This window comes from Diadema antillarum, unplaced genomic scaffold (genome assembly GCF_040938485.1).
Source record: "Diadema antillarum isolate AM-2024a unplaced genomic scaffold, OU_Dant_1.0 seq00000580_RagTag, whole genome shotgun sequence".
NCBI classification, from domain to species: Eukaryota; Metazoa; Echinodermata; class Echinoidea; order Diadematoida; family Diadematidae; genus Diadema; species Diadema antillarum.
This window is the reverse complement of record NW_027271514.1, coordinates 218,441-244,181: the sequence shown is the minus strand read 5'-3', so window position 1 is coordinate 244,181 and position 25,741 is coordinate 218,441. Positions and strand designations below refer to the sequence as shown.

The 25,741-nt window shown below is 39.3% G+C and overlaps 1 protein-coding gene across 1 annotated transcript; it reads left to right on the top strand.

The window, feature by feature from the left end:
* The first annotated feature begins 129 nt into the window (after positions 1-129).
* On the top strand, positions 130-18,781 carry LOC139735449 (protein dispatched homolog 1-like). The gene is made up of 6 exons (XM_071646206.1): positions 130-1,049; positions 1,084-1,294; positions 12,158-12,237; positions 13,038-13,161; positions 14,566-14,788; positions 16,155-18,781. The coding sequence occupies exons 1-6, from the start codon at positions 130-132 to the stop codon at positions 18,779-18,781; spliced, it is 4,185 nt and encodes a 1,394-aa protein (XP_071502307.1).
* The last annotated feature ends 6,960 nt before the right edge of the window (positions 18,782-25,741 follow it).

The following is a 25,741-nucleotide window of genomic DNA, read 5'->3' as shown; positions in this document are numbered from 1 at the left end:
TTATTGTTACCGACAGTAAGTACATATTTCGTTTAACTCACATACCGTTCACACACATTCGTCGGTCGTTAGTCCCACCTGTGTGTGCCGTGTCGAACTTGAAACTCTACGTTCCAGTAAACTGAAACCATGGTGTCCGGCCCTAAATCAAACAAGTACAAGGGGATACCAGGATCTGGCAACTTTTCCTTTAAACTACCAAAGGGTGTAACTGTCCAAAGTACCAGAAAGGCACTGGAAATAATATGCCTATCACGCCTTCTCAATATCGAGACCGACACCGACCTTGAGGACAACCTCATCGAAAAGGACTTGGGTGCGATATACCCTGAGCTAAATCCGGTTATAGTCCGCCATTTTGTCCTCACCCGCACCCGCATTGTACTTGAGAAGGACAATGACATTTCTACTGCCAGCGACCAGTCGTCTCACAATAGTTCAGTTCACCAGCCGAGAGATCGCCTTTGTCAACTGTGCGCCCTTCCCCGTGACTCTTCTGGCCCTCTTTGTATGAAATGCAAATGCCTGCCTCAAAGAGTCGACGACCTAACAATGGAGTTACGTAAAGTGCAGCACGCCATTGATGCCCTGTTGGACATCCCCAAGGCTTCTGCATCAGCCGCACCCCGAACTGCACCCCCCTCAAGTGAACCACCGACACCTCCAGGAACCCTACGAACAGATAAACAAAGTCTCCATCAAAATCCGTCAACTTCTCGTCAGATGCCCCCAAATCGTCAACCACCCCCCAGCCGCCATCTCGCCACAGCAACAACCACGCCCCCACTCGGCAACGGACCTCCCAGTCAACCGAGCTCGCATCCATACTATCCTCAACCCAACCTACCCCTCCGACAGCAACAGTTCGATTCCCACCCGCCTCCCCAAGGTCCTCCTCCCCACGGCCCATCCAACCATCACATGTATCACCTCAACCAGCCACCCCACCCCACGACGTCTCGCGTGTACCATCCCACCCGGCCACTCCAAAAGCGCACAAATACCGACATCCAACGCATCCCTTACAGTTACGCTCTCGACAGACCATCGTACGCATCAGTGCTCCGTGCCCCACCCCTTCAGTTGTATCCCAGCTACCATGGAGTCCCGCTCGGCTGTCAAAATTGCGGAGAGCCCAATCACAGGTCGCAGTCATGTCGCCATGGTATGCAACTTCAGTGTAGTCGATGTATGCAATATGGACACAAAGCGAAACTTTGTCCATTCTAGATTGTCGGCCAAGAAGAGAGTGCCCGTCAGACTGTTCATGGGTCATGCTATGCACGGCATGAGGGTAAAGACAGAGAGACAGGCAGAACAGATAAAAGTATGAAATGTTTTAGTTCTGATAAGTGTAGATATAATGTTGATCAAACCTTGAAATGTATATCTTTGAATGTGAGAAGTGTTGTTAATAAGATGGAAGAATTACAGGCAATCATAGAAATTGAAAATCCCGATGTTATGTTTTGTACTGAGACGCACTTGGGGTGTGACGTTATATCAGCTGAGATTTTTCCACAAAATTACAGCGTGTTAAGGAAAGATAGAAATAGACATGGTGGTGGTGTACTTATTGCTCATAAGCAAGAGATATGTGTAACGCATCGCCAAGATTTAGAAACAAATTGTGAAATACTCTGGTGTGAAATGTCTTCTCCAAATAAGAAATCGTTGTTTTTAGGTGTATTCTACAGACCACCAAATAGTTGTATGATCAATATGTATGAATTAGAAAAATCTCTGTCACATATAACCGAAAATGGTAAGAGAAATAAGCAAATTATTCTGACAGGAGATTTTAATCTCCCACAGTTAAAGTGGTCAGACGGGTTTGTTACTGATTTGGACAATTCTCAGTTGACTGATCAAATGTTACATATAATAGAAATGAATTCTTTTTATCAACACATCTCGGAACCAACCAGAATTACAATAACATCTAGTAATACACTAGATTTGTTATTTTCAACTGATCCAACTATGATAAGTGATGTGAAAATTATTTCAGGTATAAGTGATCATGATGCTATTGTTTTTAAGATTCTTTGTAACACACAGATAATGAATCAGAATCGTAGGATGATTTATCTTTACTCAAGAGCTAACTTTGATTCTTATAGAAATGATCTGTTACAATCGCAAATGCACGGTAAATCATGTAATGACATTGAGTCCGATTGGAAAATATGGAAGAGTAGTCTACTAGATGCAGTTGAGAAAAATATACCTAAACGCAATGTAACTATTGGTTCTTACGTACCATGGATTGATAAAGAAGTGAAGAAAATACTTAAAAAACGTAAGAAGTTATATGATATTGCTAAAACAACGAACGCTAAGAATGACCGTGAAAAATTTTCACAAATAAGACGGGAAGCTAAGAAATTGTTGAAACAAAAATATAAGAATTATATGTGTAATACCTTATGTGAGGATATAAAGCAAAATCCGAAAAGATTTTGGAAGTTTGTTAAATCAAAGAAGATTGAACAAAGACGATATCATCTTTGGTAGTAAACGGAACTCACGTAACAGATGACAAAATGATTGCACATATTTTAAATACACAGTTTCAGTTTACATTCAATGATTCCCAGTTTACTCATCCCCGACTGAACGATTTGTTTTCTTGTGTTCCAGTCATGGAAAATATTGTTTGTGATGTCGCTGAAGTGCGTAAATTATTACAGAATATTGATGTCAGTAAATCCCAAGGACCAGACGGCTTGCCAGCAAAAATATTGAAAGAAGGGTCTGAACAATTAGCCAGTTCCTTATGTAAATTATTCAATGAATCTTTGTCCTCGGGAAAGCTGCCCGTTGACTGGCGAAGAGCTAACATTTGCCCTATATTTAAGAAAGGTGAGAAAAACGACCCAAATAATTATCGTCCAATTTCTATGACTTCTATTGTGTGCAAATTACTTGAAAAGATTGTATGTCGTCGACTTGTTAATCACCTGTCAGTGAACAATATATTGTGTGACGGTCAGCACGGTTTCCGTGAAAAGCGCTCATGTGAGACACAATTGATCGAAGCTATTCACGATTGGTCAAGTGCGATGGACTCAGGCTCCCAAGTGGATATCGTCTTTTTAGATTTCGCCAAGGCGTTTGATAGTGTTCCGCACAGTCTTTTAGAAATTAAATTACAAAGGTACGGTGTAGTAAACTCCAATTTGAAATGGATCATGAATTTTCTAGAACATAGAGAGCAGAGGGTTGTGCTCAACGGGGAATGTGCCGACTGGGTTGATGTTAAGTCTGGTGTCCCGCAGGGAACCATCCTTGGTCCGATTTTGTTTTTATGTTTCATAAATGATATTACTAATGATATATCTTCCAATATTCGTCTTTATGCAGACGATTGCATTTTGTATAGGTGTATTAATTCACTTGAAGACTGTGACGATTTACAAGGAGATCTTGATGCTTTGGGTATATGGTCTAAGACATGGCATCTTGACTTTAATGTTAATAAATGTAAGATTATGAAAATGTCACGGAAAAGAACAAAATATGATTATGATTATGTTTTATGTGAAAAGAAATTAAGTATAACTCATTCAGAAAAATATCTAGGAATAATTATCAATGAAACACTCAACTGGAACGATCATTGTAATGAAACGTATGTTAAATGTAATAAAATTATTGGTGTCATAAAAAGGAATTTTTTACATTGTCCCTCACATGTTTTAATCAGTTTATATAATTCTCTTATACGTCCATGTTTAGAATATTGTGCTGCTGCATGGGATCCATACAGATTATCTCACATTAACATACTTGAGCGTGTTCAGAAGAGGTTTGTTAGATTATTGTTTCGTGACTGGGAAACAGGTTATGATACGTTGTTGCAAAAGATACATTTCTCGAAATTAATTACAAGACGTAAGTATTTCAGACTTATAATGTTTTACAAAATGATAAATGATATAGTGAATACTGGACAACAAAGAATTACACGAGAGAACAGATTTGGTAGAAATGATCATAATAAGAAAGTATATATCCCGTTTGCAAGAACTGATTATTTCAAATGTTCTTTTTATCTCAAGACTTCACAAGAATGGAATTCATTGCCAAGTAACATTGTAGCCAGTACATCTCTTTCTCGCTTTAAATATTTATTAAGACAGTTTTTATGTATGTGAATTCATCCTACAATGTATCATGTATATCATATAAGTCTCATTTGATGAATTTTAACCTTACTCTGTCCGGTGCAATATTAATGTGCATATACTATGATATAGACTTTTTTTTTTTTAATGTATTCGTCCATGTTTTAATATTCCGCTAGTATACCCTGCAATATGGTTTGTTGTCTTAGATGATTATTCCTCTCTTGCGATATCACTTATTTACATTTTATCCTGGTTACCCATTTTTTGTGCAATATATTGCTGTTCAGAAGGCCAGAGTTTGATTTCATTGTCATTTTACAATAACTGTATTATATTTGTACCTATATGTATTTAGATTTTTGTATTTCAATGTTCCAATCATAATTTTTAATTTGTTTAATTTTGTGATGATGTTCTCCAGGGGTGCAGACATGCATGGGTATTCGTACCTTTTTTTGCACCCCTAGACATGTTGTTTTTGATTTGTCTGAATAAATACAATACAATACAATACAATACAATTATTTTGAGACTACGTCTGTTCTTACTTGAATGATACAAAAGTTCCGGTAAAGAACAACAGTGATGTACGCTGTAGTACCAACACACACACACACACACACACACACAACAACAATTCAAGAGTTGCACGTCCATACAGTGTGTTTACGAAAGCAAAATATTGGTTTATAATTTTGGTATATAATCTGTTCCATCCTTCATATATATGTATATATAATTGTATGAAGAGCTTGCTTCCAAAAGGCACTGAATCCATCATTTTCAATGGATTTAGCACCTTTCGGGAGCAAGCTCTTCATATAATGTATATATATATATATACATGATTTTTTTTATTCACTCATAATTATGCATAATCTATTGATTGCTTTCCAAGTGTATTCTATTGTGCAATCAAATGTTTATATGCGTACAGAGTGCAATGTGGATGTGTGTTCATTATGTTATGTATCATCAGAAATTCAGGAGAGATGATTTCACCGACATGACTATTGAACGAAAATTCTTGAAAGTTATTTGATTTTATTTATTGTGGTAGTATACTGTATGCTATCTTGAGGTACATGCAATCAGGAAAAGAGAAAAAGCTAGAGGGGGGGGGGGGTGGGGAAGGGAGCGGAATGAGAGGAAGGGGTCAGAGTAGAGAGATGGATATTGACGGTACATATTACAATTATGTCAAGTAACGGGTTGATAAATAAGCCTTGTACTCAAAAAAGTTGTGCATTACCTGTAGTCAGACACATTGCTACTGCATTGGGACACTGCTTGTATATTACGCACTTCTTAAAATTCAAAAACTGGCAGAGTTTTTAGTTTCACTGGTGAGGGACATTAGCTAGAAAGACCAAACAAAAATGCTTTATGCAAAATTGAATGTATACAGTAGAAGTATTTCGTTACCTATTTGTGAATAAACCTTGCCTTACAAGTGAAAACGAGATATCATAAAGAGTCAATGTTTATTTCTTTTTATTACAATGTATACTCCATTGTAATATGAATGACCTTTGAGTGCACGTAGCGTATAATTTTTTTATCATGTCTGTAAAAAAAAAAAATGGCTGAGAGCACTGCGCATTATGATATAAATTTTATAAATATTACATGATCTTGAATGCACTGTATAATTATGCTCGGCAAATACATTAGCCGGGTTCACACGTACAAATTAGCGGGATGACGATCGCGATGCTCATCCCGAGTTTTTTTGCGAGCGTCCACACGTACCAAATTAGCGGGATAGCGATCGCGATCGGTATCCCGCTAATTTGGCGAGCGTCCACACGTACCGAATTATCCCGCTAATTGCCGATAGAGATAACAGCAAAGCCTGGAAACTGGGTCACACTGCGCCCTTCTCTATCACTGCCTGCGCGCACTTACCTTTGTCCATTGTCTTTTACGCGTCAGTGGTGTGGTTCGCGCGCTGTTGTTGTTGTGCTCCAAAGAGGTGAAGGACCTCTTCGCAGAGGCCTCGCTGTTGTGATGTGCGCATTGCATGATGGGATATAAAAACTCGAGATTCTAGTCCCGACCGTTCACACGTACCAGCGCGGGGCCAATTATCCCGCTAATTGAGGAACCAGCGCAAGATTTCTTGGGATTAGCATCGCGATGCTTATCCCGCTAATTTTCGGGTTTTTTCTGTCCACACGTGCAAAAAACTCGGGATGACGATCGCGATGCAAATCTCGAGATTTGTATCCCGCTAATTGGTGTACGTGTGAACCCGGCTACTATTAACTCAAGCATGTCAAGTGCAGTTTTATTTCACCAAAGCCTAAGGCCATGATAGAATAGAATTGCACGAGTGCTAATGATGCTTTTGGAGTGTATATTGACTAGAATAGAGCATGACCAATCACAAATAGTGTTACAAAATACACTATTTGGTATGGAAGATAGATACACATTGTATACTTTCATTCTCATGATAATATTAATGCAAGAAATCGACTAATAGACTTATTGTCCCTGCGTTTACGTAAAACATATATGCAGCTGCATGTATGCAATTAACGTATTCTGTAATTTGATTGTCATGTCTCTGTGTTGAATATAGTAACATTTGATTTTATGTGCCTGCCTAAAGGGTATACATGTATGTGCATGCAGAAGACATTTTATTTTTTAGCGAGAATAACGTCTATGTCAGGATTTTGACCAGTCAAACTTAAAAGAATAGTTAATATTTCTTTCATATCACTTTTTTTTCTTGTTTCATTTTATAAGTTTATTCAAATATTATTCGTTGCTATTGATAAAACGAAGTAGGTGCTTTCGAAACACCAAACATTCTATCAGAAAGCAGATAAGGTCATGGGCGTCACCAGGGGGAGAAGTGGTTGGTGTGAACGCAACCCCCGTCAGACCCTTACAAAAAAATGATTTAAAAACTTACTTATCATATATGCGCGCACAATCTAAATGTTCATGGTCTCGGAGGTGGGACATCGCCCCCCCCCCCCTCATCCAGACCATCCCCGCTCGCTAATACGGGCTCTTAGGTGATGAAACCCGGAAGTGCAACCAGAAATACAAACGCACCTCCCCCCCCCCCCCTCCCCTTGAAAAAAAGATGGTGACGCCTCATATGAATACATCTCACATACTCTTGGAACCAAAGCAGAGGAATCAATCAACGTTTCGATTTTTACTACAGTAAGTCGTAATGAAATCAATTTTGAGAAAGGAAGTGAATAGTTTATATTTCTTTTCCAAAACTTTGCCATTTTGTAAGATGTTTATTTTGTACCCAAAGGACAAAATGTAGGAAGACAAATATGAAATTCTGAATGTTTGCGATACATTATTATCATTATATAACCACAGTGAATGTATTAGATCATTGGGTACAGTGCCACATAGGCCATAAAGGCCATACATGTTTATAATTCATTTGAAAATTAAAATCTATTTTTTTGTCTTTATCATGAAAATCATCCGAGCAAGAATTTAAATTAAATATGAAAGTTGTATTTCTAAGAGACGGCAATAATTGCTCCTTGTTTTTGTATATATGTGTATACATATGTATATGAATATATATATATATATATATATATACTATATATATATATATATACATATATATGTGTGTATGTGTGTGTGTGTGTGTATGTGTGTGTTTGTGCGTGTGTGTGTATGTGTGTGTTTGTGCGTGTGTGTGCATATACATGTAACACACACATATATATTACATATACATCGTCACTCGTTCGACAAGACCAACATGACCTATCTCAAAAATGTCAAATGTTCAGGAGAGCAAAAATACATGGCAGTCAAAGCACTATCAAATCGGATCGCCTTTCTTTTGACATGGAATAGTGGCTGCATTTTTGGGGTAAGACAGGATTTGGACAAAACATAATAATGATAATAATACATTACATTTGTAATGCTCATTTGTAACGGCGATTGTGTAATCGTGCATTGTCACTGAAAAAAAAAAAAAAACGTTTTCCTTAAACGTAAAACTTTGACGTGAAGATACCACTGATTTTGAGGAATGAAATAATGTGTAGAACCTGTTAGGATCTATTTCAGATTGATTAAGTAAAGACACAAAAAGTGTTGATACATCAACCAAATGATATGCCTCTCCAATTTAGAAAGGAGTCGTTTTCCATCACCTCGCCCCCTATATGAAGCCCAGCTGACCCTAACCCCCTTTCTCTCAGAAGGAAGCTCGTCAATACTCGCTGTAGGCTATTCAATCGCAGACAAGGCGAATTGCTCATTGTCAATAGCCCTTCACCACGTCTGTCCTTCGTCAGTCTGTGCTCGCTCGGAGCCTCGCAAAAATAGGCCTTCTCCCTCACCACTGTTGCCACAGACGCTCAATGAGATACACGCTCTACTTGAGCACACAGGCGTGGTGATGGTATACTACGAGGAGTTCATAACATGGCAAGCTGATGTGTGTGACACGGTGTGATTGCATGGCTGTGGCGTGCTGACAGCAGTTCTTGAATGTCTCCACCTGACATGATCCTGTAACGTTCACCCATATCCGACTTGATGCATCATCTATGCAGCAGTATACGACAGCTCAGACATGAAATATAACCGTCTGTCAAATAAGGTAAGTTATACAAAGTAACACACATTCTGTAAAATGAATGTGATACCCCGCGTGATGTCATTTCATGTAGCCGATGTGGGTGCTATCTTGGCTTAATATATCATTACTTCAGGCTGTAATATTCAAGTTGCAGCTCATCAACAGGTTATGTGATTCACGATGCAATCTGCACCATCAATGTAATTATGTAAAATTGATTTCTCCCGACGAACGTGATTGTGTTTCAAGGTATTCACGTCCTATGCACTGTAGAGGACGACATAATGATTATTACGCCAATACGCCATATAGGCCACGGTGACATTATTTTCAACAAGTTATATGAAAAAGTCTCTAGGACATTAAAAATATTGTACACATTAGAGATAATGCTTGACGACCTGATGAACTGTTCCGAGGCGATAGTTTCACAATACCCTGATGCACAAATCTTTGCGATATCAACATGCATGATGCATATCAGAGATGTACACACATAGCTGTAACCATAATTATGCCTGCCTATAGCCATGGCTCGACACTAACTTTTTTGTTTGGTGGCCCGATGGGGCCACCAAAATCCTAAATTCCAAATTTTTGGTGGCCCGAGAGAAAAATTTGGTGTCCCGAAAAAAAAAACACAATAAAAAACATTAAAAGTTTTTTTTTTAAATGAGTCAAATATTTAAGATTTATGATAGTAAGAATTAGAGGTTGGACATATCTACTCATAAATAAACTTCAACAAACTTGGAACACTCACTCTCAGGCATTCATTCAGTCCTTTTCATCCATCCTTTAAACAAATTTAACTGCTAATTTCCGGCGCACAAAGTTACGAAGTTATTGACATACTTTTCAAAAAATTTTGGTGGCCCGAGGCGGGCCACCAAATTTGCCCTTTTTTGAAATTTGGTGGCCCGACTTTCATTTTTGGTGGCCCCGGGCCACCGGGCCACCGTTAGTGTCGAGCCCTGCTATAGCGATGTAAGTAATTTTGTCTGCCAACATAAATCTACGTCACTGCCTGATATCAACGTTAAATACATTCATATAGGCCTACTTACATCGTAAATACATACAATGATAGGCCTACTACAGATATACAGGCATACATACATGCACACACATGCTCGCAAGCACACTCTTGTAAGCACATACAAACTCTTCCAAACACTGTACACACCATCACAGCATGCGTACACGCTTGTATAAACGCGAAATAATGTATTTGCTTGCCATTGCTTTTTAACCGTTTCCGCTCCATTCGGGTTGGTGAAAGGAGGTCTAGTTTATACCAGCGGTAGCCCGACGGAGCTTTATCAATGGCGATGCCATTGTTCTACCTGCTCTCTTTTTTTACGCCAGTGTGCTTCATTGACTTTGCTCTCACTGGTTACTGAGTTTTGTTCAGAGTTTTGGGAGAGCGGAGAGATTCTAGCCGCAGTGTTCATGATGTCACAGAGGTGTAAAGAATATCCTCTTCGAATGATTTCTCTGGCATACCTTTCGAGAAAACTGTCACCGAATCAATTATGTTTTTTCTTTCTTCTCTGTCTCTTATCTTTGTCGACGTAAAGATGTGGATAAGGATATGCAAACAAACATTATGACACCGTTTTGAGGGAAAAAAAAAAAGATATGGTATAAACTATTACCATATACATGTACGCAAGTTTAATTAGACTTCTCCTCGCAGCAGGATCAACAATGAACTCACATGAATAGAATGATCCATGGTTTTTTTTCTTCTTTTTCGTGAACTTGAACTATGATATTGCATACCGTCTCAATAAGATTAATGATTTCTTTTCAAGATCTTGATATTTCGTATGAATGTTAATTCACCAGATTCGTGTTTTCTCAAAGCGTCGTGCCAAACAAAATGATAAACTATACCACCCGTAACATATTGCATAAGTGCCCCGGGAAGACAATAATATATTCGTGTCATCTATATTAAAGAGAATGACACAATGATTCAAACAAAAATACGGGAAATAAAGGTCTGATATTATATGATATCGATTTATCGTTCCTTTCTTTCAGTCCAGGTGAACGAAAGAGGTAAATATTGATATGAGCATCGCCATACGATCATTGCCATCTGCAGATAATGTGCAAATATATCATGAATACACACACACACACACACACACACACACACACACACATACACATAGATATATGTAAAATGAAATATGTAAAGAGCGTATAAAAAAAAGTAATCCAACTTTAGACGGGTACTTCATCAACTCTTCTTCTTTGCATTGGATACCTAAATGTGCTGACAGATGGGAAGCTGCACTTTTTCCAAGTTTGACTGTTATCATAATAGAAGCATTGAATGTCCTCTGGATGAGATCTGTCAGTGAATGTGGTCAAATAAATAGGCCAGTCTACACAACTACAGGTTTGTGTTGAGGGTTTCCTCTAATCTTTTACGGTCCATACCCATGATAACCTGTCCAATATTTTGATCACTCCTCCAAAGGCCAACCCACACAGTCCATTTTTCTCTGTTTATAATCAACACATATACTGCAAAAAGTCCGGTGTTAGATAGTGAACACCGAGCTGGTGTTAAATTTTCGGTGCTCATTTATGGTGTTAAATTAACACCTCCGGGTGTCATTTCCAAATATAAAACTGGTTTTTTTTTTTTGAAGAGTTTCTTAGTAACTGCACTTCCTGTTGATTTTTAATTTAAACAAGACGATCAAGAATTTTACATTAAAATACTAGATTTTTGAAAAAAATGTGCAAATAAATTTACACCACAGTAACACCAGCTGATGTGGTCTCTTATTGAAGCTGGACGGGTGTTAAACCATTCACATTAACACCAACAAATATCAAATCAACACCATGTGGTGTCATTTTTGAATTAACACCAGTACAGTGTCAAAATAACACCAAGTACAGTGTCAAATTAACACCACGAAGTGTCAGGTGAACACTTTTCAACACCATCACAGTGCATTTTCTACACCTGTGGGTGTGGTCCTCTATTGAAGTTTGATCGGTGTTAGATTTAACACCCATGGTGTTAAATGTAACACCGATGTTTTTACAGTGTAGCTTGCAGCGACAGACCATGTCTTGAACATGAAGAGAGAAAAATAATACATTCCTGATGTAATAATCACTTGAAGGTCAGAAAAGTTTGCTATACACGGTAGAAAAATAGGTTCAACTTGAAAGTTAAAGTTAACTTATCTTAAACTTATCTTCTCTATCTTCAACCTATAAGTTGAACCTAATGTTCTTAGATTGCATAAATGGAAGGTGATATTTAAGCCGTATACCGCGAGGGTTAATCACGCAAATGTATACTGTCAGCTGTAATTTTATATGCAGGGCTTCTGCAATACCTGTAGATTTCAATTCAGTCACATATAGCGTCATATCTGTGTTTCTTGCCATCAACCAGGATGAGACGGTGAACGACGTCGATGGCGATGATGTCGCCCGATGCAAGCGACGCCGATGCACCTGCGGCATCGCTTCTGCGTAAGTACCTCACCTGCTGTCAATCGTTAAAACTCTCAGTTCGCAATGCCTCGACAGAAAAAAAGCATGAAACATAAGTTATGTTGTTTTCAAAATGAAGGTGAACGCATACAAACTAGGGCGGAGTTATCAAGAGGGAAAATTTATCCCTCAGTATTAATTTTTAGTTGAAACGATTCAAATCTATTATTACAGCTACTGTAATCTGTTAATCGCTAATAAGGCTACGTTAAGAATATTGCACAGGATAACATAATTCCTTATATGAAGGGAAAAAGCTCTCCTATGCATCTCTGACTCAAACGTTAACCCCCTTTGTAAAACACAAAATGTAGCCAATGTAATCTTTGCAGTAGTTCCTGTATCTAAAGCATGTATTACTATATGCCTCTCTTCTTTATCTTTCAATATTACAGCCTGAAGTGTATAAAGGTCGTACAGAAATCTGCTCTGTTGTGGTCAAGGAATTGTTTAAATTGTTTGAATTGTTAAATGCAAATTAATGTCATTTCGTTAGATATCATATGAAATCCGTTTAAAAAAGCAACAACAACGCACAACAGTGACATAATAATGGCGACACACAACGATATCTATAATCTTGGGCACAGCACTCCGGTATTTCTACAATCGATTTTGTGACTCTTTATTATGATAATCTACTTACCTCTAACTAACAACTGATTATTCAAAGTATTACACGAATCGAGCTTCGCAGTACCCAAGTGTATGCCCGCCCCTCCGATCCCACTTGTCACAGACAAGTAGTTCTTGTTACTCTCATCTTGTTATCTTCACAGTTATTTGCATCTCTTGGTTGAGTTTCCATCGGTGGTCATCTTTGTAATTTTCGCTCTTGTCGTTGCCGCCGGTGTCGCAAGTTTCCTCACAAATCCTCTGTTGTCGCTGGAAGATCCATCAAAGGTAAAGGCTCTGACTGTTATTCTCTCTCCTGAGCTAATAGTACTCGACAGAGGAGGATTGTGTATATGCAAATGGCCTGATAGAGACAAATTGCAAGGATGCAGATCGAACCATTATGGCGTATATCTAGATATATTGAAAAAGAATTTTGTGAAGGGTGATAATTTGTTGGATCCTGAGTATCAATAGTCTGTTGACCTTGTATCGCGATTGACCGTTTCGCTATTTTCTCCCAAGATGTGCTTCTCTTGTCTGTGCATTCGTTCGCATAGTATGATAATGCTCATAATGTGATGTCAGCATTTTCTGAGATCTAATGAATTAGGCGTAGGAGGTTGGACTAGTAAGGTGACTAAGATTCAATTGCACGTCAGGCTCATTGGTCTCGAGAAGGTTATTTCTAAAAGTGTCACACGTTTTTACAAAGTTGTGATGTATAAAAGTAGGAGGGGCAGAATTTATGCAAATTACATGAGGTCATGTCATATTTTTGAAAATCTCCAGCTGACCTGTACAAAAACTTCACTCAATTGCTTTTCTTGATATGATATGAAGAAATCCCCAAGAAATAAAACATCGATTATTTATGTATTTGCAGTGTATGAATGATTGAACGTGTCGCAAATAAGATAGCAATGATAAATTTCAGGGGTGAGGTTACAGTTGTTGAATTATCGACCGAAAACTATATTTTCAGGATCATTTTCTTGTAAAGACCAATGGGAAAATTGCGCGTTGATGACGTCGTTACCAAGTTACTTTGTATATACCATGGCGACTATTATCATGCACTGTTTAGTAAAAGCATGAATATGGAAGCACTTCTAAATATCTTGACTGTCTTACTTTCTTCTTCTTCTTCTGATTAAGTCTGCCTCCTTCAATAGACTGAAGATTCTTGCAGACTGGTGCTGTTTACATTACAATACAATTTATTTACAGATATTTACAAACAGATAGAAAATTTGACGAAAATTTGACTTTCGGTCCGACTTTGATAAAAGAGCTGCCATTCTGTTCTTGCATTGACTCAAATCATAATAGTCAAATTGAATAAGGTGTAGAATTTCACTTATGGGAAGGTTAGGATGTCAGCAGCTTCGTGTGTCAGGAAGAGAGAAGAATAATAAAAATCATCTTCATTAGCAGAAGGACAGAAACAAACCAAGATTAAAAAGCAGGAGAGAGAAAAACTAGTACAGGAATGTGCCGAAATTAGGTATTAGTCGAACGATCATCTTAATGTGAAAAAAAAAAAATGACTATCATGGCACGAAAATTTCAAATTTCGTTCGGGCAGTTTGAACTGAAACACTACTTACGTAATTTGATAAATAGACATTGTAGTGCCAAGCGTGTCGTGCTACATAATAAAATAAACTTTTACTTGTTATCCTCAATCAGGGTTTCCAAGCCAGGGGCACTGTCCTGAGTGGGCGTTTGATGGCCTACGAGCGATTCATTGAACCGACGGAGCTGTACTCCCCATATCCATCGGCGCCAATCGGCGAAACGGGACCAACCCCGATTGGACAATCGGCTTCCATCAGACGCAGGAAGTCCGCCAGTCTGCGTGATGTCCATCTGCGTGATGTGGAATATGACGAGCCAGGTTGCGGATCAAGGCGTAAGTTTTGCAACCAAACTCTTGCATCCCTCTATCTTTGTTTAAGAATAAAGTCTACTCAACACACCACAGTCATTCCAAGTTAGCTATCTCCTCCGTCATAATAGCCTTAAGTTATCATTAATCTACTCAGTCGCGTTTTTTTTTCACTGATACTTTGTTTAATTCTCTCATTTATTTGTGTATGTCTTGATACTGAATAACATATCTATTACCTGTAGTTATGGTCGATTTAAATTGAAATTAGAGCAAATTTTCACGTTAAAATAAAACGGCAGATCGGTTCATCAATTTCCTAGACCTTGGAAAAGTACTCAATATTTAGGCTTGATGGAACATTCGTGCGCATTGTTGAAGTGAAAAGAAGACAAAAGAAGAACGAAGGAATGTAATCAGGTGAAAAAAAGAAGTACTGGTCAAGCATTGAGATGATGATACAATCAGCAGTCTTGCAACTATTTATTTCAGGTCGAAAGAGGATATTGATAGGAATACCAGACCATATGCATCTTAAAGGGGATGGCTAGTAACCGATCAGTGGGAATCAGTGGGAATGCTGAGGGATGATTGTTCCAATCCTTGTGGGATTCATTTAAGAGTACATTATATATCTACTGTTGTGTGAAAATTATTTGCTTCAGAACGGTCTCATATTCAAGTAATGTGCAGATTAATGCCCCGTCACTGACCAGGGACGCTTACCTGGAAACATTAACCTGCACATTACTTGAATATGAGACCATTCTGAAGCAAATAATTTTCACTCAAGAATAGATATATAATGTACTCTTAAATGAATCCCACAAGGATTGGAACAATCATCCCCAGCATTCCCACTGATTCCCACTGATCGGTTACTAGCCATCCCCTTTAATAATTCGCTGCAAGAGAAAATAAGTCGTAAGCAAACAGCGGGGAGTACAGCCTTGTTGTTTTTGCAGACCAAATGGGTGTGCATTCACAAAGAGCAATAGTCAAAGAAATCTTTTTGAATACTTGATCCTAGACACAACACTTGGAGATCATATACGGAAATATCAATCAGTTCATATTTAGTATTTATGCAATGGCGCCATTACATTGAGAGTCTTCATCGTTTGCGACTAAACTCATAGTGTGTCCCGGAAGATGAAAGAAGTACACCATGGAATTAGCACAGTGATTCGTAAATTTGCCTTCTTTTTTTATGTTTGATATAGCGATGTAACAGCCGAATCTAATACGTGCATATCTTACTTTCATTACAGACTGACAGCCAATGACATTCCAATCAAATCAAATCAACTCAACTAATTTTATTCTCTGTGTTTAAATGACAGGGACTTCGTTTCATTCCTATCACTCTTCTTTTATTCGTTCCATTCAGTTGCAGATCGTCTGCGCATTGTCTACCGTACTTCAGAAGATAGCGATATGTTCATCGCGAGCGCCATGAAAGCGGCGTGTCGCCACGACCAGCAGACGTTTCGCATTCAGCCGAGCTACGAGGAGATATGCGCATTCCGCGATGCGAATGAGACATGCTGTCCAACGTGGTCTTTGGGACACCTCGTTGCAAGCGTCAGCGGGAAGGCATCGTGCGCGGATATCGACGAAGATGACGTCAATGTTGTGAAGAGGCTACTCCGAGAATGTGCGGAGGAGTACATGGCTGGATGCTTGCAAGACTACAATGATTGCAGAAATGTGTCGGAAACCTGTTCCAATCATACGACAGCTATTAGCACAATATTTCATTTTCTCACGCCTTCCGAGTTTGTTACGTCGGTTCTACATGGTGGCTTTCACCTACCTGTCCTGATGACCTTACCACCTCTAGAATATTCTAACAATCAAACGCGCAAATTTTATGACGAGCATATGCACAGTCCTTCCTTATATGACGATGACATCAGAATAGTGGCAATCGGAGCAGGATTTAAAATAGATCTGTTTATAGATTACATTTTATCAGACTCACTTTACATTGGCTTTGGATGTGCTGCTGTGGTCGTGATTATTTGGGTGTATGTAGGTTCCTTCTTTGTCACTATAATGACGATCCTGAGTATGTTCATGTCAATGGCGGTTGCTCATTTTCTCTACCACACTGTATTCAGGGTGACTTTCGCCCCCTACGTCAACGTACTTACGTCAGTGCTCATTGTTGGAATCGGAGCGGACGACTGCTTCATCTACGTCGACATCTGGCGGATTTCTAAGCGAGCGACGCCGAATCCGCGAGAAAATCTCGTCGACATACTTCGCGAGACTCTGAGCCATTCTGCCACGCCCATGTTCGTGACGAGCTTTACGACATCGGCTGCGCTCTTCGCAGGCATCGTCAGCTCGATTACAAGCGTCCGCTGCTTCTCCGTCTACGCAGGGAGCACCATTTTGGTCAATTTTGTCTTCACCGTCACGTGGATCCCGGCTTCAGTAATGATACATGAAAAGTATTTCCTGCACGAGAAGGAAAGTTCCATCACCTCGTCTAAGGGTCGGACAATTTGTTATGCCTGTGACTGGTGCTATCAAAACCTATCAAAAGCTTGCTGTAATTTCTTTGAGTTCTACCTGCCAGCAGCCATTGAAAAACTACACGTTGTGTGGATCGCTGTCTTGTTAGGTTTGGGATTGGCGGGGTTTTGTGTCGTCTTCATTACCCCAAGGATGCGTCTTCCCTCACAGTCCGAGTTTCAAGTCTTCCGCATGAGTCACATCCTTGAGCAATACGACCAGGTATACGAGAAGATGTTTGCCTTCGAGAGCGATGCGGCAGACCTGATGCCGGCAATGATTACCTGGGGTATCAAGCCCCTTGACAACGGGAATCATTGGGATCCTGACTCCAAGGGTTCTACTGTCATGGACGACGAATTCGATCCTACCACAGCGGAGGCGCAAGAGTGGCTGTACCAATTCTGCGCAGATTTTCGAAACTCGTCATTTCATGACGATACTACGTCTCCCGACGAGGAAGTGTGCTTTGTCGACTTATTCAGGAGTTTTATGGAGGGACCATGTATGAATCCTCTTACGGGAGCCGATATATCACCATGTTGTCTTCAGTCTTCATTTCCTTACGAACCCTCTTTATTTCACCAGTGTGCAATAACTCTCTACGAACTGGGCTGCCAAGTATATCCTTGCGAATACAATAGACCAGGCCTGAGATTCAACTCAGATAACGACATCGTCGCCATGAATTTCTATCTCAAAACTAATGTCAGAGAGTCGCAGGACTTTGCAGCTATGGACAAGTTTTGGAAAGATGTAAACAGTTGGGTAGAAAACAGGCTCAAGGCTGCTCCATCGGGACTAAGCCGGGGATGGTTCATAAGCTTTGGGAAGAAGCAGCTGTACTTTTTTGATCTTCAGCGGAGTCTCGCCGTTGGAACTCCGCGCTCAGTTGGCGTGTCTCTGGCTGTAGCCAGCTGCGTTCTATTTGTGGCTATCCGCAATATCTTGGTCACGCTCTATGCTATAATTTCAATTACCTGTGCAGTCTCCGTTGTCATTGCCTCTGTCGTTCTGCTTGGATGGGAGCTAAATATATTTGAGTCCATTATTCTTGCCCTCACCGTCGGCCTCTCCGTCGACTTCACAATCCATTTCGGGGTGTCTTATCGTCAGGCTCCGGCGTCGGATCGCCAGTCGCGATCGTTATTTGCGATTCAGACCCTCAGTGCCGCCATAACAATGGCAGCTCTTACCACGTTCGCCGCCGGTGCGTGCATGCTGCCCGCTACCGTGCTGAGTTACGTGCAACTCGGTATCTTTCTGATGCTTGTCATGGTAATAAGTTGGGTATATGGTACGTTCTTTTTTATTCCACTGTGCTGGACAATCGGCCCAGAGGGCCCACCTACTACGAGTGACCGGCCAACAATTTCTGCCCATCACTCTTTAGGGGCAGAGTTAGAGATGAGAAAAAGGGTCAATGAACCTTCATTTCTAGATGACGTCAGATACAGGGGAACATTTAATTTATCAGAACCACTTCTGCAATAAAAATCTATATGTCGGCTAGGTCATGAATAGTTATGGTGCAAAATTACTCTGATGGAAAAAACGCATAACGGCTGAAAAGAAAAACTTAGAACCTGAAATACACAATAACTTATTCTGTTTTTTTTTTTGTTTCGCCACTTTCTTTAAACGGAGTTCCGAATTCTCATTGCATCGCGTCGATGTTCTTATTACATTGTCATGAGTGTCTTTCAATTTTGGACTCTGCAAGCGTTATAAACGGATTTTTAGTTACCTCATTTTTGTCAGACTGGATCACAACGTGTCCTGGGCTCTATAATTACTTGTATATTAAAGTAAGTCAGAAACATGTCATACCATTAAGTTTCCTTACGCTGTTTGTTCTCAACTAGACGATGTTTAAAGTAGGTGTAAAGTTTGCGTAAGATCTTACGTCTTGAGAACAGAGAAGAGCTCCTGTTTCAAACATGAAGACTAACCCCTGTGTCCTTATCTGTACGTTTATGTCTATTAGTGCATTCAATAAAGTGTGGGGTTTTTGGGCATTTGCTAGTATGCCCAATATACTTTCAGAAAGACTGTTGTTGATATACACGAGAGATAGAGAGATAAAAAGTGTTATAAAGTGGAGCCAAATCTGAAGTGAAAAGAGGTGTAACGAAATGGCATTAAAAAATCTTTATGTATGTGGAAACAGATGAATATAAATGTACATAAAAAAAAACGATTTTTTTTTTCTCAGTGTCTCTCTTCTTTCTCAGCAGATACATAAACCTACACTAAAAAATACAAAATAAATCCCCAAAGATTACTAGACAAGATTCAAGAGAAGAATGTTCACTTTATATTTATAGACTAATGCAAAGTGTCATCATAAACATCTTGCTTGAAATAATATCAATACGGTGCAAAGACATAAATAGCAGAGAGAGGGAGGGATGAGAGAGGGAGAGAGAGGGAGAGAGAGAAAAACATATAAATCGATAAAGGGGAAGCGGTAGGAAAAAAAAAATAAGTGAACGTACAAGCAATTTACGCTGTCCTATAGGATCACCGTGAAAAGAAACTCCACTAAAGAAACTCCACTATACACGTACTGTGTAAGACTACTTCCCTATATCATACTGGATTTTCAGTGTAGAGCTGACCGTTTCAATTCCGTTATAGCAGTAATCGTATCAATGCCGCTGTATGTCACGGCGCCCCCATCCATCTTTCCCAGTTACAGTATTTGGGAAATGACTGAAAGCTGTTGGTTCGTTCATCGCGTACGCGAATGAACTTTGTGTGCTTCTTTGATGGTTACGTCGAAGTAAGCCATCTCAAAGTCATGTCCATAACAGCTTCTAGATAGAGGGCGGAAACTAAGATTCTGTAAGGTGAATGCAGTAAAATCTTGGCACTGTAGAATACTACAGGATACCGAAGAGTTCATGTTTTGTTATTTTAATCCACGACAAATGCCTCTTGTAATTCAAGACAGTATATTTGTATCTGGATTTTTTTCATTAAAAGTTTTATATGGTTGGCATGTATTTGGTAAAGTGCGGCAGGTTTCTTCGATTTTCAACAGAAAAGTAAAATACAGGTTATCTTTAGCGACCGATAGGTAGTCTAATCTAATAGGGGGCAGATCAAAAAGATCAGAAGGTTGCCAGAGACCTTTATCATTTACGGGAATGGAGACTCTAAATGGAATTGAGGCAACTAATGGACAGGGTAGCAGGATTGATTTAAAGTTGGCATGTTCAGATAAAATAGCAGGTGTAGACTTCTTATCGGGTCAATGAATTATGTGTAATTATTCTATAACGTGAAAGGGACGATGCAACGTATTGAAAGTTACGCCAATACCATTTATTTATTTATTTGTTTATGTATGAATCTATATATTTCATATTCATTTATTTATCTATATTGTTCATTCATTCATTCATTCCTCGTTTTCGCTTAATGAAACCTACATAAGGCCTACACTAAAATGTGACAATAATATAAACAGCTAAAATTAAGGAGTTAATGAGAAGGCTAATTATTTATTTATGTATTCATTCATTCATCATTTTCATTTAATAAGACATACATATATCAAACTGTGATAATAATATCAACAGCAAAGTTATTAAGTTGAGGAGTTAATGAAAAGGCCTTAAGGTCCATTGTGACTGTACAGACTCTGTATATGCGTGCCTGTGCATTTGTGCTCGACATTGTCTACGTCTGCTTACTTCGAGTTACAGGTGTGTTTTTTTTTTTACATTTGATGTAAAGGTCAATATGTCAATCGTACCAACAGGCATGTTGGGTTTTAAATTCACTGAGATAAGCATCTGTGTTGTAGTCATGTAATTCTTGTAATTTTTGCTTGACAGGACATCCACCTGACTGCAAGCCTGATATTTGGCGATCGTAATAGAACAAGTGAATTAATTCATTTAGTTAAATGGATGAACGCTTTCCAAGTGTTGGGCTCTATGTCTCAAACTAAGTACTGATCATCCGAAAAGCCATGCATATTATGACGCATCACTACATTATCATCCGAAAAGTCACATAAAACACGAACAGGGATGTGCCATATGAATCAGTACACAAAATAATTATGCACAGGACAGACTGGTTCGGTGAGAATTGCATGCGCGAGATTAACTTTGGAACTGTTTAAACCCACGAGCGCAGCGAGTGGGTTTTAGACTGTTCCAAAGTTAAACGAGGGCATCCAATTCTCACTGATCCACGAAATAGGCCTGTGCATAATTTGTGTTATAAAGTGGGCCCATAAATTCATGAAATACAACCATTTTCCCTATCATGCGCCCGGAACACCTACAACACTATTCAAGACTTGAGCCAGAGCAAGCGTTCGGATTTTACCAGACGCATGGCTCAGTGTGGATCAGTAAAAAAACACTCAACGCATGACATTTGACCAATCAAATAACAGAGATTCTAAAGCCCATTTTGTAATTTACAATATCAATAGGGCATTCTGCATTTCTACGGTGATTGGGTCCCCTGTAGATAGCGTGGTACTTTCTGCCATAAGCTGTGCTTTCTCAGGTCATCTGTGCTGCTTTATTCTAATGAGGAATGAACATTGCAGTGCTGATGGTAATGACTATGATGTTTTTCTTGGAGTGAGCAAGTGCCACAGCGATTCATTCGTTGGTTGTCTCTCCTCGATAGATAAATTCGCTTATTGCTATTCGACTTTTCAATTAATTTGCCTAATAGCACTGATGACATTGATGGGTATACATAGCAACATTATCTTCCGTCGTTCATTTTGAGACCTTCGACTCCGTCTTTGGTGGTTGATAACAATTTCAGAGTATACAACTTTCGAGAGCTTTAATTTATTGTGAATTTAAACGTATTCGGGGGAAAAAGAGAGAACAGAACAGACGGATTTGTATTATGATATATATTTTTTGATACTTTGTAATCATTTTCCCCCTCAAAATGATAAAATAAAGAGACTGGAGAGAGAGCTCTGGTTCTGACGGTCATATTTTGATGATGATATCACTATACAGCTGCATCACAATCCTTGAGCGAGGTTTTAATTTCGAGGAACAGATTATACTAACACATTTAAAACGCTTTGACGAGATTCAAATCACCAGTGCCCGCAAGGGGGTACGCGAAAAAAAAATAATGTCATACAAAATGTTTGTGCAAACTCTCTGTGATCATCAGATAGAAAAACAAACTGACACATATGTGACTCTGCACCTCAAAACAAACAAAAAGTCGCCAGACATGAATTTTAAGTTAAGACCATATTCTGAAAGAGCAGACTTTAAGCTTTAAAATGATGTATAACTCAAATCAAATGGACTCTCCTAACCTATCTAAATATTGGAAAGAATGCACAAACTCAGGAAAAGTGTGAACTGAGAAAAGAGGCTCTGAAGTACAGTGTCTATTCAAGCGCTTAATCTTTACCAAACCGTGATGGCTGTGCGATGAATGGGACAAAAAACAGGAAGTAAACCACCAGAGTAACAACAATGAAGGGATTATCAGATTAAACTGAAATTAAGCATGCCTCATTAACACATTCTGTCCATACTTAATGCCAACTTTCAAAGCAGTAGCTCTATCCCTTCAAAAGTTATTAGAGTTGAAAGTGAAGAGTGTGGACAAGGTTTTTCAGAAAGGAAAAAGGGATTCTAAAGACACACCTGATCACAGTATTCTACCAAAAATGTTCGAGATAAACTGCTAAAAAAACACACTTTCCTGCCCGTTTTATGCTACCAAATTTTAGCATAATGTAAAAGAAGACCCACTCTTTCAGAAAATATGAAAAAGTCAAGATCGGCTAGGTTGACCCATTTCACTTATTTTCAGTCCTCACGCAAAATCAGTGTGTGCGACTTTATGTTCGTTTTGAGGTGCACTGTCACATATTATTGAGGGATTTATGAGTTTAAACTTTATTTCTACAAGTCAACAGTTAACAATCATTTTAATCGATTTCATATTTTCCTCCCAAAAACTTTCTTCCCCGGCTACCTAATCGTTGCTTTACTGGCAATTTGAGCCGAGTCCACCATAAGTGCGCTGCGTTGACAACAGTACATTGTACACAACATGTTCACATGCGTTTGCAACGAGGTGGTATCTTGATCCGGGAGCCAACAATGTGCAGAAAGCGGAAAGTGTAAAAACAATACGAGAGAGGTATAAACGCCTTGCCATTAAATGTTATTCATTTACTTCCACAAAATTAAGTCAGGGAGGTGACATCACGTCCCTGATTAAGTATAGAAGGTACCATCGGCGTAGAAAGGTGGAGGGGGGGGGGGGGGTGGGCAAACGAGATGGTTGCCCTCACCCCCCATCCCCCAAGATTTGGAAGGCGAGTAAAAAAGGAAAATAAATTTGCGTGTATATGACTGTGTGAATGTGGAGCAGCTCAATACAGGAAGATGAATTGTCACAATATTTCTCTCAAAATGTGTAGCAGACAGTTACATTTCAATTCTGAAAATCTAAAATCTCTCTTGCTTGGGGGGGGGGGGGGGGTACTACCTCCCACACTCTCCCCATCTGTTCCCCTTTCCCTAGCTTTGGTACATTTTTCAGTTTGACAAAAAAAAAACTGAGTGCACAAGACTTGTATCAATCTGTTCCCCTTTCCCTAACTTTGGTACATTTTTCAGTTTGACAAAAAAAAAAAAAAAACTGCGTGCACAAGACTTGTCGTATCAATTCCTACAACTGTCTTATGTACAAGGGAAATATTCCTTTTTGACTAGCCCTTTCCTCGCTTAGTTCCCTTCCTTTTCAGATTTAGTATTAATTTCTTTTGGCAATTTCCCAACTATTTCCAAGTGCGCTTTTACGAGATACTTCCCTCGAACTGGAAGGGCGGGAATAACCCTACCCACATCTTCCCCTCGCCCCCCTTCCATGCATAGACTATGGCTACACTTTAAAAAGTGACAATTTTCCAATACGTCACGAAATGTGCGCATCGTGAAAATACAAAATTTCCCTCGTGTAGAAGAGGGAATAGGGCACACCACACCACCCCCTCCATCCAACATCCTCCTGCTTCGTCTCATTCAATAGACTTGCTACACTTCCCTGATTGAAAAAAAAAAATCCAGACATTCCAACAAAAGTGTGCACCGAGAGATAGTTGAATTTCAGTTCTAAAAATGAAAAAGCTCCCATGAATATAGCAGGGGTATCCCACCACCCTCCCATTACTTGGTCCCTTCTATAATAGTACACTTTGGGAAATGGCAATTTCCGAAACTTCTACAAACAGTGTGCAAGAGATGGCTTTACTTTAATTCTAAAAAGACAGAAGCACCGTCCAGTGGAGTGAGAGGGTTATCCCCCTCCCATGTCCTTTTCCCTTTACCTCATTGCACAGTGCTGAGACACACAAGGAAATTAAGAGCTGTGATTCCTTGAATTCTTCCTTTAAAAAAGGACCCTGACTTATTCTTCTTTAATATCTATAGCTGAAAAAATCTAATTATTACACCCAAAATTTGAACCAGATCACTGAATTTCTGGTCTGAAAATGCAAAATCAACCTCGTGTTGGAGGCGATATACCCCTCCCACACCTTCACGTTCATGTTTTTTCTATTGATTGCAGAATAGGCAGTGTTCATGATATCCATTGTGAAGTAACTACAAGACATTTATTTACATGATATCTTTATTGTGGGCAAATTTAATTATGATCTACATCTAAATACTGCTATCTTAATTAAACCGGTGGGACAACATCAAATTGTACCATTTACAACATCAAAGTGCAAAAAAGTTATCACTTCTGGAGGGAACGTCATATTGAACCATATTCCTAAGATTTGCACCCCCCCCCCCCCGCCCTGTTGGAGTAGGTGTTCCTTTGAACAAATTAAGATTCTATTAACTCCGAGAACGCTACCTGCCAATTTGGTGAAATTCCGTCATAGGGAACATGTCATCCTACGAACATGGTGAAATGTGAAAATTTCGAACCAATTCCTCATCCTTCCCTTCCGGGCCCTCGGATCAGCCACAATAAACTTTAAGCTAAAGTCATCAATGTATCATTTGATTTAATCCATATGATACATGTTTTATCACGTATGATTCTAGAGAAAATTTGCTTTACAAGTACAATGTATAACATTTAGGGCTTTTACCCCCTTCCCGAGAAGGCTTGGTGCCCATTTCCCCATTTGAACAAGTTGGCATCTATCATAATAGGGATGTTACATGCTGAGTTCGTTGAAAACCTGGCATAGCGTTTTCAAGATGAAGCCGACAATTTGGCAAATCACCCCGAAATGGGTTCCCCTCCCCTTCAGGCGCCTCGTGCAGGGCACTGGATTCGCCATAAGCAAACTTGCAACTAATGTAGCAGTCATCAATGTACTTATTCATAGCCCGGGAGCGGGGGGGGGGGGGGGGGGGGTACTCATTTTCACGAATTGAAATCTTATCACCATAGAGATGCTACTTG